The sequence below is a fragment of the Amblyraja radiata genome, chromosome 19, assembly GCF_010909765.2.
Source record: "Amblyraja radiata isolate CabotCenter1 chromosome 19, sAmbRad1.1.pri, whole genome shotgun sequence".
NCBI lineage: Eukaryota > Metazoa > Chordata > Chondrichthyes > Rajiformes > Rajidae > Amblyraja > Amblyraja radiata.
This window is the reverse complement of record NC_045974.1, coordinates 5,953,031-5,971,299: the sequence shown is the minus strand read 5'-3', so window position 1 is coordinate 5,971,299 and position 18,269 is coordinate 5,953,031. Positions and strand designations below refer to the sequence as shown.

Here is an 18,269-nt window from a genome sequence, read left to right as displayed (position 1 = left end):
TACACAGCATAGATAAAGAGAAGCTTCCCATTGGCAAAGGGGTCAAGAACTGGAGGACTTGGAATTAAGATGATTGGTGGAAAAATCAAGAGTGAAATGAGGATGTTTTTCCACACAGGCTTCCTTCCTGCTGAAATTATTCTGTTATTCTGTGTGGTGTCCCATACAAAATGTAAGTCCAGGTGCACTTTTATTGTCTTCTTTCACTCAAACTAATAGGTTGGATTCATTCCCAAACCTGATATGTGCCGCTTCCCACTTTAGCAGCAATTCGTGCAGCATCTGGCTCGATATACCCGAGCTCAACTTTCACTTCGAATCCTGGGAATCTGCAGCCTATGACCACGTAAAGGAGGAGTATGAATCGGGGCAACATTAAGAACATTGAGACCATGCATCAATAAGCCACAGAGCCTGTGTGTTAATGATGCACGGACTCCTCTTAAAATGACAGAAGTAGTGCTACACTTCACTCGCTGTACACATGCCCATCCCATCAGGTACCTCCTGCACCATTGGTAGCAGAGTCTGCAGGACTCCCTTTGGCATGATCAGCCACCTAGTTACATCGTCCATCATGAAGAAAAGAAGACATTCGATCACTCAGAGACAAGCCGTGTTTCGCTACATCACATTGCCCGTACGGTTGACTTGATACCCTTTGACGTCAAACTCTTCCCCCACCCACTCCCATTGCCAGGCAACATAAAACATACCAATGTGTGGATAAATGACAACTCTTTTTTGAATTACTTGATGAATAATGTGGTGCACAGGTTGTTGGAAGTATTTCTGACCCCCAGCTGCTTAGGTTACCATAACTGGTTCATTAACTTTATCCATATGACCTGAAGCAATCTGCAAGGTTTTACTTCAAAACAATGAGAAAATGAGACAAAAACAATGAAGTCTTCATTAGTACGTATGGCATTTTAAAAAACACTGACATTTACCAGACTGCCTTGATTCAAGGGAATCTATAGTTTGTTTACAACCACCCAGCTGAACCTGTTGAATCAGATCCAATCGAGCTCATGTTAGGTGATTGCACCTCCGGCATTGTTACACAGATAGAGTGGCCGCAGTTTTGAGGACAATCCTGAGCAGTGCTGTCATAGCACAAAAGTTTACCTAATGGCCTAGATGGTATTGACATGTGGAGCCATACACCTTACGTGACCAAGTAACATCCAAGAAAAAAAAAAATGGTGAAAACAATAAATCTCTTGAATACTTTCATTGCATAAGTGATATTTAATTTCTGTGTACTGAGAATAACATCCCTTCCTCCAACACCATCCAAAGCGCTGGCCTAAATCTTCACTCATCGTCTTTAATACTGCCAAGTGGCAAGGCTTCCGCCAATTACCAGTTACATCACAGGCCCAATGCACCATTAGTCACTGTACAAGGAACACATTCTCTGCAGGTAATAACAGACAGGGCTCTTTCAGTGCTGAAAACATGCAATGCCAAGCCAGTCACATTGCGAATTATTCAGCTCTCCTCCAAGTCAGCTGCAAACTATTTTAAGGGAGACTTGCGAGCATCGCATTGTTTACAAAATTTAGACTACAAGTGCAACGCCAAAGGGTAAATGTGCATTTATTGGAGAAACAGTCTTAGCTTAAGAATATTAAAACATATTTAAAATGAACATTCTTGTTATATAGATACAATGACATACTGAAATGATTTCAAGATCATAGTCAAAACTTTATTCATGCAAATTCTTGCTCTGCATTGAAGTCACCACACTTCTGTCTAGTAATCACTCAGTTAATCATACACGTTTAAACACGCCTTGATATTGCGTCAGCATTACAGCATAATACTATCAAAATACTCAAAAAGGGTTATTTTAACATTGCTTGCCTAACAGAAGCTGAGTCAAAGGTCACTGTATGTTGACCAATGACACCGAGCCCTGCCAAAGTGGCTCGGATGGCTTCGAAAGCTGGCACCATTAAAAGTCAATTTATTAATATACTGCAGAAAAACACTATGATTTGACTTTGGTCATGGATTAGAAAAAATTTCTGTACACTTATTGATCATCTTGTCACACACATCTAACTTCTGTCCTGAATTTAAGTGGGTTTTAACGTACAAATCTGAAGTAGCTTTGTCTATTCTTCTGGCAAAGACTTGGGTATTTTTAAAACAAATCAATTAAAGACAGAGTTTTAGTTAAAAATAAGTACAGGTATGGATATATCAGGGAAAGACACAAAATGGTGGAATAACTCAGTGGGCTAGGCAGCATCCCTGGAGAATATGGACAGGTGATGTTTTGCATCGGGACCCTTCAGCCGCAGATCTCAAACTCATAGGTAACTTCTAGGTAAGTGTTAGGATGAGGTTAACCATTCTCAGGACATCTGAATAGAAGGTGCAACATATGAATAGAAGATGCAACATATGAATTATGCAGTCTTACAATAACACAGCTGCACCTGGAGAAATATGACAGATTTGCGGCATAATTATACTTGCGATCAATTAGTTTACAGCAAACATTACAGCAAAGTAGTGGAATAAAACCAGATCCTCCCTGTTGCCAAAAGACTAATGCAAACAAAGCAACTGTTAGGTTCAAGAGACGAGTTTCCAGTATCCACCTGGATAATATAATAAAAGCCTTTGTATGAATAAATATTAACATGGCACCAGGACACTGTATTAATCTCAGGAAGCAGAAGAGTTATTAGTGTTTACAACATCCGCATTCCTTTCGGCGTGCCCACACATCTTAGTTTATTAAGCCAAAGTCATGAGAGAAACATAATTAAAAATACAAAAGTCATTTTCTTTTAAATTAATAATTGCAAACACTGAGTTGTAGGTATCTATGTTATAGATTTTTAAATGCTTCTGTTCAACTTTGCATATACAATGTGTATTTGGAAGTTCTTAGGTCAACGTAGCATCGTTCTTCCCCGGCATTAGTGCAGTGATGAATACATTAAGGAAAAGAGCGATTCCAACGAGGAAAGTGACGATGATGTTCCACAGATTCAACTTTTTCTGCTTTTCAACTTCATTCACGTTGGTTTTAGCTGTACAAATTTAGCAGATTGAAAGATTAAACAAGGGGGTGACAAAAAGGCAAGCTCTGGTGTCCATTACATTACATGCAGTTAGCATAGACAACACTGATCTTCTTGACTGAGAATCATAATGTGTAAAAATGTGTAAATAATGTGCCATTCAGATAAACTAAAAATGTTGTTCAGTGCTAGACTAGCAAATAAAATATATCCTCATTTATAATATGTGGGGAGCACTGGCAAGTTCAGTTAGAGAGCAGACATGTCGTAGTGATCTTCAGAGATATATGGCCTGGTAAAGACAATGGGTAAAAAACAAGCCACAATGGCTGGAGTAACTCAGCAGGTCAGACAGTATCTCTGGAGAACAAATGGTAGGAAACGTTTCAGGTTGGGGCCCTTCTTCACAAGACAACGTGACTGGTGGCGTGGAAGATTGCAACCTTCACGTGTTCCGCCCTGTTTCGACTAATGCAATCAACTCGACGTGCACAAACGGAAGATCAAATAGAACAAGTTATCCAACAACTTTAGGCTATGCACGCCACTCGAAAGAGGAAGAAGAAGAAGAAGAAGAACGTGACTGGACAAAAGTCAAAATCAATTTTCTTGTCAAAATAAATATAAATTTTAAGAAATATCCAGATCCATAGAGTCATAGAGAGAGACAGAGTGTCATAGAGTGATACAGTGTCGAAACAGGCTCAACTTTCCCACACTGGCCAACATGTCCCAGCTACGCTCGTTCCACCTGCCCGTGTTTGGTCCATATCCCTCCAAACCTGTCCTATCCATGTTTAGATCCAGATTAGTTAATTGTCGCATACAGCAGGGTATAGCTGCATTCCTTGTTCACGCACAACTCATAGTGTGCACAGTGTGCAGTAATGATAGATACAACAACAAACACCAATAAACATAAAACAACAGATTGCACTGCAATCTGAAGTAGTACTTCCGAGATTGTACTGCAATCTGAAGTAGTGGAAAAAAAATATTGAAGTGCAAGAAAGGTATAACTGAGGTAGAGTTCAGAGCAAGAGTGCATGGGCAGCAGAAATGGTGTTTGAGGGAGGTGACTGGTTCTGGAAACGTCTGGGCTTCAGTTCCTGTACCTTCTCAAAGGTAAAAAAGAAAAACAGATTGTTCAGGGTGGCAGGAATCCTTGACAGTATTCTCAGCCTTCCTGATGCAATGCACCCATGAGTGGGTTGAAGGAAGTGATGAGCCAGTGATGTTTTGGACTATGTTCACCTCTCTGAAGGTTCAGTCAGTCAAGAAAAGAGCAGTCACCATTACCAGGCTGAGATGCATCCTGACAAAATACATTCTAGTAGAAGTTCAAGAGAATCTGCGTGGACATGCTGAATCATCTTAGATGCCCAAACACTGAAGCACTTTCTTGATCACCGTAACGAAGGGTTCAGGTTAGGTTGCTGCTGATATGGATGTCTAGGAACCTAAAGCTGTCACCTATAGCACCTCCATTGATGACGACAACGTTGTGTTTACCACTACCCCCTCCCACCCATTCAGGACATCCAGCTGCACTGCATCCATGTTTTGGCATTTACCTCTCCCAATACAACTCCCCCTCCCATTCTCAATCTGACCTTTCTGTCCTGGGCCTCCTCCATTGTCAGAGTGAGGCCCAGCGTAAATTGGAGGAACAGCACCTCATATTTCGCTTGGTTAGTTTACACCCCAGCGGTATGAACACAGACTTTACTAACTTCAGATTGCTTTCTCTCTCCATCCCCTTCCCAGTTCTCCCAATAGTCTTACTGTCTCCGCCTACATTCTGTCTTTGTCCTGCCCCCTCCCCTGACATCAGTCTGAAGAAGGGTCTCGACCCGAAACGACGCCCATTCCTTCTCTCCAGAGATGCTGCCTCACCCGCTGAGTTACTCCAGCATTTTGTGTCTACCTTCGATTTAAACCAGCATCTGCAGTTCATTCTTACACATGTCTTTTGGACTGGTTTATGCTGATTAGAGAGCTTGCTGGCCACCTGTGGACACAATACATCTCTCCTACACACTACTTTATACAACAAGGCATTTGGTGCAGGGCTTCAAACTTTTGGAGTCCATTCTCTCACATGGTTTCATTTTCCAGTTACTCAGTTCAGCTTTGTTTGTGCAATGATGGCCAAAATCTAGCTTAAGCCACTTGCACCTTTAATCTCAACTACCTTTAATTGAAACCTTCCACTGACAGTATTGGCTCTCAGTTCATCTTCCAGCCAAATATCAAGGAGGCAATTGGTGGTGTACTGCTGCAACCAATCTAGAATATCCAAGTTCACCAGCCCTGTCCCCGTTTTTAGAGGCTATCTAATTTAAACACAAATGATCTCTGCCAATAATGACACAGAACTCTCCCATAGTCAAACTTGGTAAACCCAGCTAGCTCCCTCTGAAGTTAACAGCACATGGAAATAATAGCAGACTATACTCACCAATAAAGATAAGGAATAAGAAAATAACAATCTGAAGTAAGAGGCAGAGACAAATCAGGACAATAAGAGGAATGTAGAATTTATATTCTGGGCCATGGTTGACCACCATAACCAGCTGCTTTGCATTCGACATAAGTAAAGTGACATCGAGCATGCCTTCTGCCATACTCTTTATTGTGGCATATTTGTTGAAGTTGAATGAAGCCACTGATCCTGTGCCAATCTCTTCACCCTATGGAATGTACAGAAGAGAAAAACATTAGCTTGCTTTAAAAATGAGAACAAACCCATATAAAGAATCGCTGGCTCACCAATTGCTCTACACATCTGTTCTGCAGGAGAGGTCCTTCGAGACATTCGTGTGCAGAGACATAAAATGCAGATTTTTTATGTTTGCCATTAAAGGCTCAACTTCCGATCCATCCAATTCTTCTTCCGGCCTCAGCAGACATTGCTGCACCTCCCTCTCCCTCAAATATTCTCCAGTGCAACCATGACCATCTACCCCATGTAAGCCAAGGTCAGGAACCCACTGCCTTTTACCTTGTTGCAACCGTCAATGGCAGCAAGATGAAGGAGTTAGTTATAGACTTCAGGAAGCGTGGTGGAGTACATGCTTCCTGAGTTCAGTATCAATGGTGCCATAATGAAACTGGTTGAGAGCTTTATCTTCCCTGCTATAAATATCACCAATGATCTATCATGGACATACCACACTGAAGTGACAGCCAAGAAGGCACACCAATGCCTCAATTTCCTCAGGAGACTAGGGAAATTCAGCAAGTCTCTTACAAACTTCTACAGATGCACCATAGAAAGCTTACTGTCGAGTTGCATCACGGCTTAATTTGGGAACAGCTCTGCCCAAAACGGGTAAGGAATTACAGGGGTTTGTGAATGTAAGACCTTCCACTACCTGCAACCTCCGGCAACCACCTTCAACTAGCATCGCAACCGGCTTCGACTAAAAAATTACCGATTTTTAAAACGGCAACCTATTTTAAGTCGCGGCCGGTTTTTAATTTTTTGAAATAATCGCCGGAACATAGAAGAAGCGGAAACCACTTTCGACCATTAGGGAGACTGACAAAAACCTCCGGGAGCCGCGCGGAAACCTTGGGTGGGGCGCAAAGTCTCCAGAGGTTTCCGTTCAGGTTTCCTAAGTGGGACAGGGGCATTTGATTCTTCTCTGCCTCATTAAGGACATTGGAATTTATTCCTGGAACTGTTACATTATAATGCTGAAAACTATATTCTGAACCCTGTATCTTTCCCTTCGCTCTACCACTTGTACTTGAGATGGTATTAGTTGTATTCACAGCATAGTAATAGCATTCATTGATTGGATAGCGTAAAATTGGATAGATTTTCACTAAACCTCAGACGATGATAATCCTAATCCTAAACCTTGGAGTTCAATAATTAATTCAGCGCTTTCAGATATCCAGCTAATCCGGGTTGTTTCAGATTTGGCCATTTCTGATGTAATGTCATCTATTTGGAATATTACAGTCGTTTTTATCTCTGCAGATGCGACCTAATCTTCAGGATATTTTCAGCATTCTCTATTGTGTCAGATATTGGAGTGTTCTGCAGCTCACGGCTCCACAACTGCCTAAGAAGGGTCCTGACCTGAGACGTCACCTGTCCATGTTCTCCAGAGATGCTACCTGACGCGCTGAGTTACTCCAGCACTTTGTGTGTTGTTTGTGTCTCTTTTCCGTTCTCTGTTCTCAGTCATTTCCCTCCATTTGCACCTGCTCCATACAGGAAAGCTACACTTAATAAACCTGTTCTGACAGTTCTCAAGTGGCAACAACAACCTCAGTGCCAGCAGAATCTTCTGTGTCTCTACACTATCATAGGCACCTTTTCCACACAGAAGGTGGTGCACACATGAAAAGAGCGGCCAGAAAAAGTGATAAAGGATAATTACAACATTTAAACAACACTTAGATAGATACATGGATAGGAAGGGTTTGGAGAGATATGATCTAAGCATATAATGGAGCATTGGGTCAAAGGGCCATTTCCCATGGTACATAACTCTATTTTCTCTCTGCAGAAATTGTTCTAATTTATTAGCATGTTAGGAAATTATTTTACTCAAATTCTACAGGGATTCCATAGGTTATAATGTTTATGAAATGTTTACCGGCTAAATGACTTCTGTAAATAATGTGTAGGATGCAAAAGTGAGATGACATAGGACAAGTGTAGGGTTGATCGATGTATCGACCTGTGGAACTCGGTGGGTCAAAGGGCCTGTTTCCGTGCTGTATCTCTATACAATTTTTCACACAGGCTTCGTCAATCTTGAGTATTGCCCAATGAATCATGTTGAGAGTCTGAGCGTATGAACATCATGTATGGAAAGAGCTATCAGAGGAAGCTGGAGAAATTGGTAAACTTGCTGTATCTCTATACAAGGCTCGGTGGGGGAGGGCCACAGTCTAGGGTCCTTCCGCTGCTGGACATGGGGGCACGGTATGGTGGAGATGCCCCTCAAATTAAATTAAGGGAAGGTATCCCACACCAGGGGGCCACATGAGTGGCACGGGTGGGGGACATTTTTGTGGAATTTAAAAGACTTATAAACGGTATTGAACAATCTGTATAGCCGAGGAAAATGTCAGATGGAATTTTCGCACTGTGTACACATTGTATATATATATTACTTGGACAGGGGCCACAGAGTGGCACGGGTGGGGGACTGTTTGGTGGAATTTGACAAATGTAAAAAAATTGTGCTGAAAAAATTTGTATAGTCTCCGAAAATGTCGGATGAATTTTGTTAGTTCGAATGGTTCATGAATTTTCGAATGGTTCATGAAAGTTTTCAAACAAACAAACAAACAAACAAACAAACAAACAAACATGAATTGTATATATTTATCAATTGAATAAAGTCTATTTTGAAATTAAAAAAAAAAAAATCTCTATACAATAGTAAAATTATCTCGACCTACTTCTTGACTATAATTAATTTTCTTTGCCCACACTGCCTTGTGCAGCAGATAATTCAACAGGTTCACTATCCTCTGGGTGACGAAGTTTATGTTGATCTAATTTCTAAGTGGCATGCCCAAATGTTGAAGTTGTGAATAATGACATGGATTGAGAACATCCTCCCCCAGGTAGAATTTTCTAGTTTCAATAGAGATGCCCTTTCATCCATTTGTGCATTAGAGCATTTGGGCGGTCACGGTGGCGCAGCGGTAGAGTTGCTGCCTTACAGCGAACGCAGCACCAGAGACCCGGGTTCAATCGCGACTACAGGTGCTGTCTGTACAGAGTTTGTACGTTCTCCCCGTGACCTGTATGGATTTTCTCTGAGATCTTCAGTTTCCTCCCACACTCCAAAAGCGTACAGATTTGTAGGTTAATTTGCTTGGAAATGTAAAAATTGTCTCTAGTGGTTGTAGGATAGTGTTAATTTGCGGGGATCACTGGTCGGCCCGGACCCGGTCGGCCGAAGGGCCTGTTTCCGTGCTGTATCTCTAAACTAAACCAAACTAAAAAACAATAGGCCTTTCCATGCATTTCCTGTCAGTTTATTGACTGTGCACACATAATCTTTCCACACCAAACCCAACCCATCATGACCATAAACATAAACATGACAGCCTCATACTATCCACATGCAGAAATGCAGGTGAGGCAATATAATCCACATTAAGTATTGAGCCAGACCAGCACAGGTCAACCTAATCTGAACACTTGATGAGAATATACACTCAACCTGACCTGAACCCAACACATACAGTCAAATCCTATCAGACTTGGGCCAGATACGTATCTTCTAAGTCCTTTCACTAAAAAAAACTGAAATGCTTCTCGCAATCTTACATTCTTGTGTATATTTTTTAAAGATGCTAGTGTGGACAAATCTGATTCTGCCTGTGAGGTTGGACATGTTTTTATCAGTTTGTTTCCAGTAAACCTCGACACCAGGAATGCTGTGATGGGCTAATCGCAAATTAATCAAGGAGAGAGTCACAGAGACATAGCTCAGAAACAGGCCCTTTGACAACTCATCCATTGCCATCTGTCTGAACAAGCCCAATTTCCCTGTGTTTAGTTTTTTTAGTTTCGAGCTACTGTGCGGAAACAGGCCCTTTGGCCCACTGAGTCCGCACCGACCAGCGATTCCCACACATAAGCACTATCCTACACACACCAGGGACAATTTTACATTTACACCAAGCCAATTAACCTACAAACCTGTACGTCTTTGGAGTGTGTGAGGACACCGAAGATCTCAGAGAAAACCCAAACAGGTCACAGGGAGAATGTACAAACTCCATACTGACAAGTCAGGATCGAGCCCGGGTCTCTGACTCTGTAAGACAGTAGCTCAACAGCTGCACCACTGTGCCGCCCTATATATGGCCCACATCCCTGTAAACCATTTAAAAAATCTCTGTACCTATCTAAATGTCTTTCAAACATAATAAGTTTACCAATTTCTCCAGCTTCCTCTGATAGCTCTTTCCATACATGATGTTCATACGCTCAGACTCTCAACATGATTCATTGGGCAATACTCAAGATTGACGAAGCCTGTGTGAAAAAGTTGCTCCTCTGGTCCTTTTTAAATATTTCTCAAGACAATAGACAATAGACTATAGATGCAGGAGTAGGCCATTCAGCCCTTCGAGCATGCACCACCATTCAATGTGATCATGGCTGATCATCCACAATCAGTAGCACTCTCCTAGCACTTTAACCCTATGACCTCTTGTTTTCGACTCCCTTGCCCTGTGAAAATTACTGTGACTATTCACCTTATCTCCGCCCCTCATGATTTTTATACACCTCTATAAGGTCATCCCTCAGCCTCCTATGCTCCAGGGAAAAATAACCTTGGTCTATCCAGCCTTTCCTTTTACAGTAACTCAAGCCCTCCAGTATTGGTAAAACCTCATTAATCTGTTTTTGCTTCCCCTCCAGCTTAATGTCTTCCATCCTAAAACTGGGCGACCAGATCTGCACACAATGCTCCAAAATTGGTCTCACCAACGACTTACTTGTGCAGGTACAACACGATGCAGATAAAAAGGAAAATGCTAAATATTAGACGTTTTATAAAATACAGGAAATGATTGTTTGATCGATATCGAGTTGAATTAATTGTAATTTTCAGCTTCTGACATTTTAATGTGTTAGTTTCCTTTCAGATATAATTTGAAGCGGTATTCTCGGCATGTATTGTGTTGATTTCAAAGAGCAGAATTATGCCTTTATAGCTTTTGTGAATGAGGTACTATCTAATAAATCCACCAATAAATGCATTCTGATACAATTGGCTCTATTTCAGTGGAAATGGCTATCATTCATAATTCATAATAATGTTTTAATTATTAATAAATAAGGGTCCTGACCCAAAACATCTCCCATTCGTTCTCACCACAGATGCTGCCAGGCCCACTGAGTTACTCCAGCACTTTGTGTTTTGCACAAGAATCCAGTATCAACGGTTCCTTGTGTCTCCATTAATAATTCTGTCATGGTTACTGCAGTTTCATGTGGATTCAAGGGAGGCACAATCATTGAATACACAAGGTTAAAATCAACTTAATCCTTCCAGTTTTAAAGCAGTAATTCTCTGAAAGGAAGAGTTGCTAGTATAGTGGCAGGAGACTAAATCACACCTTTTTCTCTTTTTGCTCTTTTTCCAAATTTCTCCTCTCATGTCTGAGCTTGACTTGTTTGCACACACTGGTTGCACATTAAAGCCCTCCATTTGTTATCTGTACATCTTATTTCTGAAGCACCTTTGATTCCAGCTCGAATAGCATAACCACCCTTCACTTATGTGTAAAACTCGACAATGGCACCTCGGAAATTTGTTTTCACAACCAAATCTAGGCTTGCCCTCATATGATAAAAAATAGAAAATGCTGGAAATACTGATGTTCTGCAAACTGCGCCTTGAATGCAGGGGAGTGGCAGAATCTGGGAAGAGACGATGAGAACCTTCAGTTGAAAGAGGCAGAAACTGGGAAGATATCCAGTAATGGCCAAAGATCATAGAGCTCTATAATCTTTGGTAATGACCACCAGATGGCAGTAAATCCATCAAAATCAGAAGGAAGTTTGTGCGCTGAGCTGCACCACTTTGCAGAGGCTTTAAACACCTTTATATGAAGCAAGTTAAGACAAACTGTTTTCACAGAGTCTTAATTTTAGCCATATTTTAATCAAATGACTCAGGTAAACCCAGAGAGTTGTAATTAATGTAAATAACTAATTTATTTGAACATCACATTATAGTACATAAAATAGTAACAGGCCCTTCGGCCCACGATGTTCATGCCTGCCTGCACATAATTCCTCTTTTCCCTACATATCCATGTGCCTATCAAAAAGTCTCTTAAACATCAGTAGAGTATCCACCTTCACCACCCTATCTATGTCTTTCCTAATTGTATTCACTTCTATTGGATCTTCCCTTTGGACACACCTGAGAAAACCATCCAAGTTAGTCCAACCGCTCCTTATAGCTAATAACCTCTGCTCGGGCAGCATTTGGGTAAACCTTTTCTGCTCCCTCTCCAAAGCCTCCACATCCTTCCTATAACGGAGGCAACCAGAATTGCACACAATACTCCTAAAGCAGCCTAACCAAAGTCATATAAAGTTATAACATGACTTCTTCACGCTTATATTCAATGCCCTCACTATTTAAGGCAAGCATACCGTATGCCTTCTTTACCACTCTACCTACAGTACTTGTGTTGTGACTTTCAGGACCTATAGACTTTGATCCCAAAATCCCACTGTACATCAACACCATTAAGGATCTTACCATTAACTGTATACTTTCCCCTTACGACCTCCCAAAATATACCTCACACTTGCTCGTCTTAAATTCCATCTGATATTTCTCCACCCATTTCTGTAGCTGATCTGTATCCCACTGAATACTTTGACAGCCTTTCTTACTGTCTGCAACTCAATCAATTCTAGTGTTTTCTGCCAACTTATTAACCAACCTATCCATATTTACGTCCAAGTTGTGTATATATATATATATCATAAACCAGAGGGGTCTGGAGGCAATGGTTGTCAGGTTCCTGTACCTGCTTCCCAATGGTAGCCTGCCAGGATGCTGTGGGTCTCTTTGGTCATATTAACTTCCTTTTTGAGTTGCAAATGCAATTGAATATAGTGCAGACCCAAGCAATTGCAGAATCATCAGCAAATAGGTTTTGACCTTTCAATAGTTGAGCCCAGGCCACTGTCCTAGGGAGCTCTTGCAGTGATGCTCTGGAGGTGGAAGGATTGACTTCCACAACACAACCAGACATGCTGCCTGACCCATTTAGTTACTCCAGTATTTGCAGTTCTTAGTTTCTAGTAGCAGACCACTCCAGCATATCCAAGCTTCCAACGTGCGATATATTTTAATGCCTGACGCAGGTAGATAAACAAAGTTATTTACTTGCATGTCCTCCTTTGACACACAACTACCTGCCCAATAATTGACTCCCCTGCCCACCACCACCAATGCTAGCAACCCCCATTGTTCCCAGATCTGAGACTGAACCCTCTCCTCACCCATCTATGTATTTCCCAGCCTACGTCTTGCCAGCTGATCAACTGAATTGTGCTCCACGTCATCTATCACCCAACACTTCAATGCTCAACCAGTAATACCTGAATCTCTCACCTCCTGATCACTCAACCTCTTAGTCACCCAACCATAACCTTCTACCCACCAACCTCCCAACTTCCTTATCCACTGAACATTCAAACATTCATCATTCCCTCCCTGACCCCTTCCTATTCTCTACCCTTGCCTGATCCCACTTCCTATCCATGACCATACATCCCACAACCAGACCCTTCTGCTGTGACCCTCTCAGGCTCAGCTGGCACCCCACACTTCCTGATTTCCTTCAGATGCCGCACACTGGCATATAGTGTGAAGCCTTCTCTGTCGGCCTATTTAGCATGGCCTTGATCGTCCAGAATTTCTAAGTGGTGAGTCCAAGACTGAAATAATAGCTGGAGGGATGCACCGTAACCATTTACCGTGCCCTGTAGGCATGGAAGAAATTCAAGGCCAAGATTATTTAACATCACTCACACATATTAACTTATGTATTGAAACAATATAATTCAGGGGGTGTTCAGAGGTAGCATTTCAGGAGCATTTGAAGACTAAACTGCAGCCAGGGCAGGGCACAAGGACCACACTGCTGGGCAGAGTAAGGTTTTCAGTGGGGAGGGTTGCAGAGAGCAGCAATATGCTTTGTTTGGCCATTTCTAAGGACAGCTATGCATAGAAGTAGTTTGTGAAGGTCAGCAGTCGAGTTGCATTACAGCTTGGTTTGGACAATAGAGAATAGACAGTAGACAATAGGTGCAGGAGTAGGCCATTCGGCCCTTCGAGCCAGCACCGCCATTCACTGTGATCATGACTGATCAACCACAATCTGTGCCCCATTCCTGCCTTCTCCCCATATCCCTTGACTCCGCTTTAAGAACAGCCCTAGCCAAGAGCACATGAAATTTCAGAGTTGTGGATGTAGCCCGGTCCATCACATGGACCATATCCTCAACATTGACTTCACAATGCCTTGAAAAAACAGCCAACATAATCAAAGATCTTTCATTCTTCTCCCCGCTCCCATGGGGCAGAAGGTACAGAAGCTTGAAAGCTCGCACCACCGGACTCAGGGATGGCTTCTTCCCTTCTGTTATCTGGTTTATGAACAGTCCTTCCATTAGCCAGTGTACTGTCCGATTCACCTCCATCACACTGCGGACATTTGACTGTGTCTCTAGAACTGTTGCGCTATAATGCTGAGAGTTATATTTTGCACTCTGTATCTTTCCCTTCACTCCACCTATTGTACCCGAGTTATTTATGGAAATCATTTTGCAGTCCCTTGGCCTTGATTTATTTATGTACAATATTATTTGATTGGGTAGCATGCAAAAGAAAGCTTGTCACTACACATCGGTACATTGTCAGGCCCTTCAGCCCAACTTGCCCACACCACCCAACATGTCCCATATACACTAGTTCCACCTGCCTGCATTTGACCCATATCCCTTTAAATCTGTCCTATCCGTGTATCTGTCTAATTGTTTCATAAACGTTGCGATAGGCCCGACCATGGGTGAACAAGGGATAGGACTGGACTTTGGTGCCTTCCCTCACAGTGGGAACCATTTTGGGGGGATATTTTTATGTTTATTGTTAAATTCTTTAATGTGGTGTATTTTTTTATTGGTGTGCTGCAAATGGCAAGTCTCTGAATTTCCCTGAGGGGATGAATAAAGTATTTATCTATCTATCTATCTATCTATCTATCTATCTGTCTGTCTGTCTGTCTGTCTGTCTGTCTGTCTGTCTGTCTGTCTGTCTGTCTGTCTGTCTGTCTGTCTCTCTCTCTCTCTCTCTCTCTCTCTCTCTATCTATCTATCTATCTATCTATCTATCTATCTATCTATCTATCTATCTATCTATCTATCTATCTATCTATCTATCTATCTATCTATCTATCTATCTATCTATCTATCTAGTCCCTGCCTCATGTGACAACAATAAACCAAGTCTTTCTTAACAAGCAGCTGCAGTGAATTAAGCTCCAAAATACACTTAAGTATTCATTCTTGATCCAGTCTATCTAATTTATTTGTTTCCACCATAGCTCTTTTAAAAACTTATTGCAATTTTATTACATGGATCTTACCAGATCAGCTTACCTAACGTTCCTAAAGTCCATCTGGTACCACTGCACAAAGCCCATTATTCATAGCACCAGGGGCACATTCTTCTACTTGCTGCTTGCTTTACTCAGCCAATATCTTTAATATATCTTGTTTTCCAGCTGGGGAACATTGTTTTACATATATTTCCTCTTGTTATTTACGGTCACATGGAAGATTCTGAAGAGTGGAATGTTTTCCACCAGAAGGAGTTGCACAACATCAGATGAAGAATAATGGACACTCAAAAACAAGCACAGGGTTGGAGTCTACTTGATTTATACAAAGAGCAGTGGATGCCAGGAAGCCAAAGAAGACTTGAACCTAATTTAGATTATGTTATTAAATGAAGAGGCGTGAGCAGCCTACGGTCATCTGTTAAATGCTAAGATCTAAATAATGGAGTTATAGAATCATGGACATACGGCCAACGAGCCAGAGCCATAGAGCCATAGATCCATAGAGACATTGATCCATCGATCAATCGATCCATACAACCATAGAGCAAGAGAGAATGGAGAGGACAGAAATGAGCACTTTATACTTTATATCATATATTACAGTTGACGCCCCAGACACCCCTATCTCCATCCCTGGGTATGTCCTGTCCTACCGGCAACAGGCGCAGCAGAGTTGGTAACACAATGGTGCAGAGTAACTGCCAGAGGAATCATCCAGATTGACTCTGGATCCCATGGAATCTCATGACATCAGGTTAGGTGGGCAGGGACACTTGGTGATTACCACCTCCCATTGACTGGTGAATCAATACTACTCCATGTAGGAGATCACTTGGAGGAAGCGACACTGTTTTAGGGTGGCACAGTGGCGCAGCTAGTAGAGCTGCTGCCTCAGCACCAGAGACCTGAGTTTGATTGTAATCATGGGTGCCATTTTTGTACAGTTTGCATGGTCTCCCTGTGACCACATGGGTTTCCTCCGGGTGCCCCGGTTTCCTCCGATATCCCAAAGACATGTGGGTTTGTAGGTTACTTGGCCTCTGTAAATTGTTCCTTGTATGATGGGAGTCGGTAAGAAAGCGGGATAAGATAGAACTAGCGTGAATGGGTGATCAGTGTAGATGATTGGCTGAGGGGCCTGTTTCCATGCTGTTACACCAATTTTGTTTTTTTTAAGCACTGCAGCAGTAACTGGAATTTCAGCCAATATTTTTGGTGTAAAAACCTTCAAGCACGTGACTTGTAAAAACACTGATTTTCTCTCCCTCGTTATTCCTGGTAGGTTTCATGCCCACCAGCTTCAAACCACCATTCCTTTCATGAGCAGGAGATTTCTAAAGCCTTAACTGAATTACTGACAGATTCCCAAAGCTTTGTGGCTCCCCAAAGCTTCAAAGGTTCATGTTGCAATCCCTTGACAGGAAGTGAAGTGAAAATGTTCACCTTCAGTCAAGCTGACTCTTTGCTGAGATGATGCTGATATTTGAATGGACATGCAGTCCAAAATGTACTTCCTGCAGATGCATGATAATAACATCCATACAACTGCCTGTATATGATCCTTTCTGTGCTTCAGAATGCTTACATTTGAGATCTACCATTATTCTGGTCGAATGCTGCTCCAGAATCCAACAAAATATATTTTTTTGTTGGATTTAAAATTTACTCAAACATTATTGTGATTGAAAATCATTATTTTAAAGGGATTCTACATTTTGCTAACCTGAGCCCTTTGTAACACACAAAGTGCTGAAGTTACTCAGCTCGTCAGGCAGCATCTGTGGAGGGAATGGACAGATGACGTTTTAGGTTGAGACCCTGCCTCAGACTGATTGCAGTGGTGGGGAGAAACTTGGGAAAGAGGTGGGGGTAGGGGGGCGGGGGTGGTAGGACAAAACCTGGCAAGTGATGTGTGGATATAGGAGAGGAGGTTAGATTGGCAGATGGGTGGACAAAGGCCAGAGGTGAAAATGAGACAACAGAGTGTCAGATGCATTAGCAGCACAGTGGCGCAGCGGTAGAGTTGCTGTTTTACAGTCTTACAGCGTCGGAGACCCGGGTGCGATCCGACTACGGGTGCTGTCTGTATGGAGTTTGTACGTTCTCCCCGTGGGTTTTCTCCAAGACCTTTGGTTTCCTCCCACATTCCAAAGATGTCCAGGTTTGTAGATTAATTGGCTTGGTGTACGTGTAAATTGTCCCTCGTGTGTGTAGGATAGTGTTACTATATAGGGATCGCTGGTCGGAGCGAACGTGGTGGGCCAAAGGGCCTGTTTCCACACTGTATCCTTAAACTGGATCTAGGTGGAAGGGGAGGGTGAAGGTGCAGGATAGTGTGAAAAGGAAGTGACGGGGGTGGGATGGAAAAGAAAAGGGTGAGGGGTAAGGGAAGTATTAGTTAAAATTGGAGAGATCTATTAACTTTGCTCCAAAATCAGATGCAAAATATTAGTTTTCATTTTTTTTTAGGCTGCATTTTAGGTTTCTGACATGTGGGGAGAAAACAGAAGGGTTGTGTGTCTAAAATGCACAGTCTGTGAACAACTTTGTGGTCCAATGTTACCTTTTTTTCGGTGATATCTGATTTGCCATGAGGGCAAAACATAATCACACTGCACATTGAAGTATCATTTCAAGGCATCAACTATTTGTAAGGCTCACTCACTCTTACAATGCAGGTTGCAAAACTCTGTAATTAAAATAACACATGGCAATAGTATTTTGTGAACAAAATGGCTGAAATATTTCAGTAATGATGATGCAAAAGTCACTGGTGCTGATTGTCATCACTCTAATCAATCAACAGCAACGCTGGGATTTTCATGCATTTCCGTAGTAAAGAGGAAATTCCGAAGGTGGTTCCTGTAATTCATCCCAGCTTCAAAATCTGAGACATTTGCTGCCTTCTTCAACTGAATTGAGGGAAATCATTTGGAATGCTATGTTGGTTAAAAACTAGTGATACTAAAACTATCCAGAAAATCTTGTAGACACAAGGAACTTCAGATGCTGGTTTACAACAACAAAAAAGACACAAAGTGCTGGAGTAACTCAGTACGTCAGGCAGCATTT

The 18,269-nt window shown here is 42.0% G+C and overlaps 1 protein-coding gene across 2 annotated transcripts in view; it reads right to left on the bottom strand.

Moving 5' to 3' along the window:
- Positions 1 to 1,587: 1,587 nt before the first annotated feature.
- ninj2 (ninjurin 2) overlaps positions 1,588 to 18,269 on the bottom strand; it is a 142,597-nt gene continuing 125,915 nt past the window's right edge. For both annotated transcript variants that reach the window (XM_033037541.1, XM_033037540.1), the window contains exons 2-3: positions 5,512 to 5,743; positions 1,588 to 3,059 (exon numbers count right to left, since the gene is read on the bottom strand). In XM_033037541.1, the coding sequence (XP_032893432.1) occupies positions 2,914 to 3,059; positions 5,512 to 5,743 (378 nt within the window). In that variant the 3' untranslated portion in view covers positions 1,588 to 2,913. The remainder of the gene's footprint in view (positions 3,060 to 5,511; positions 5,744 to 18,269) is intronic.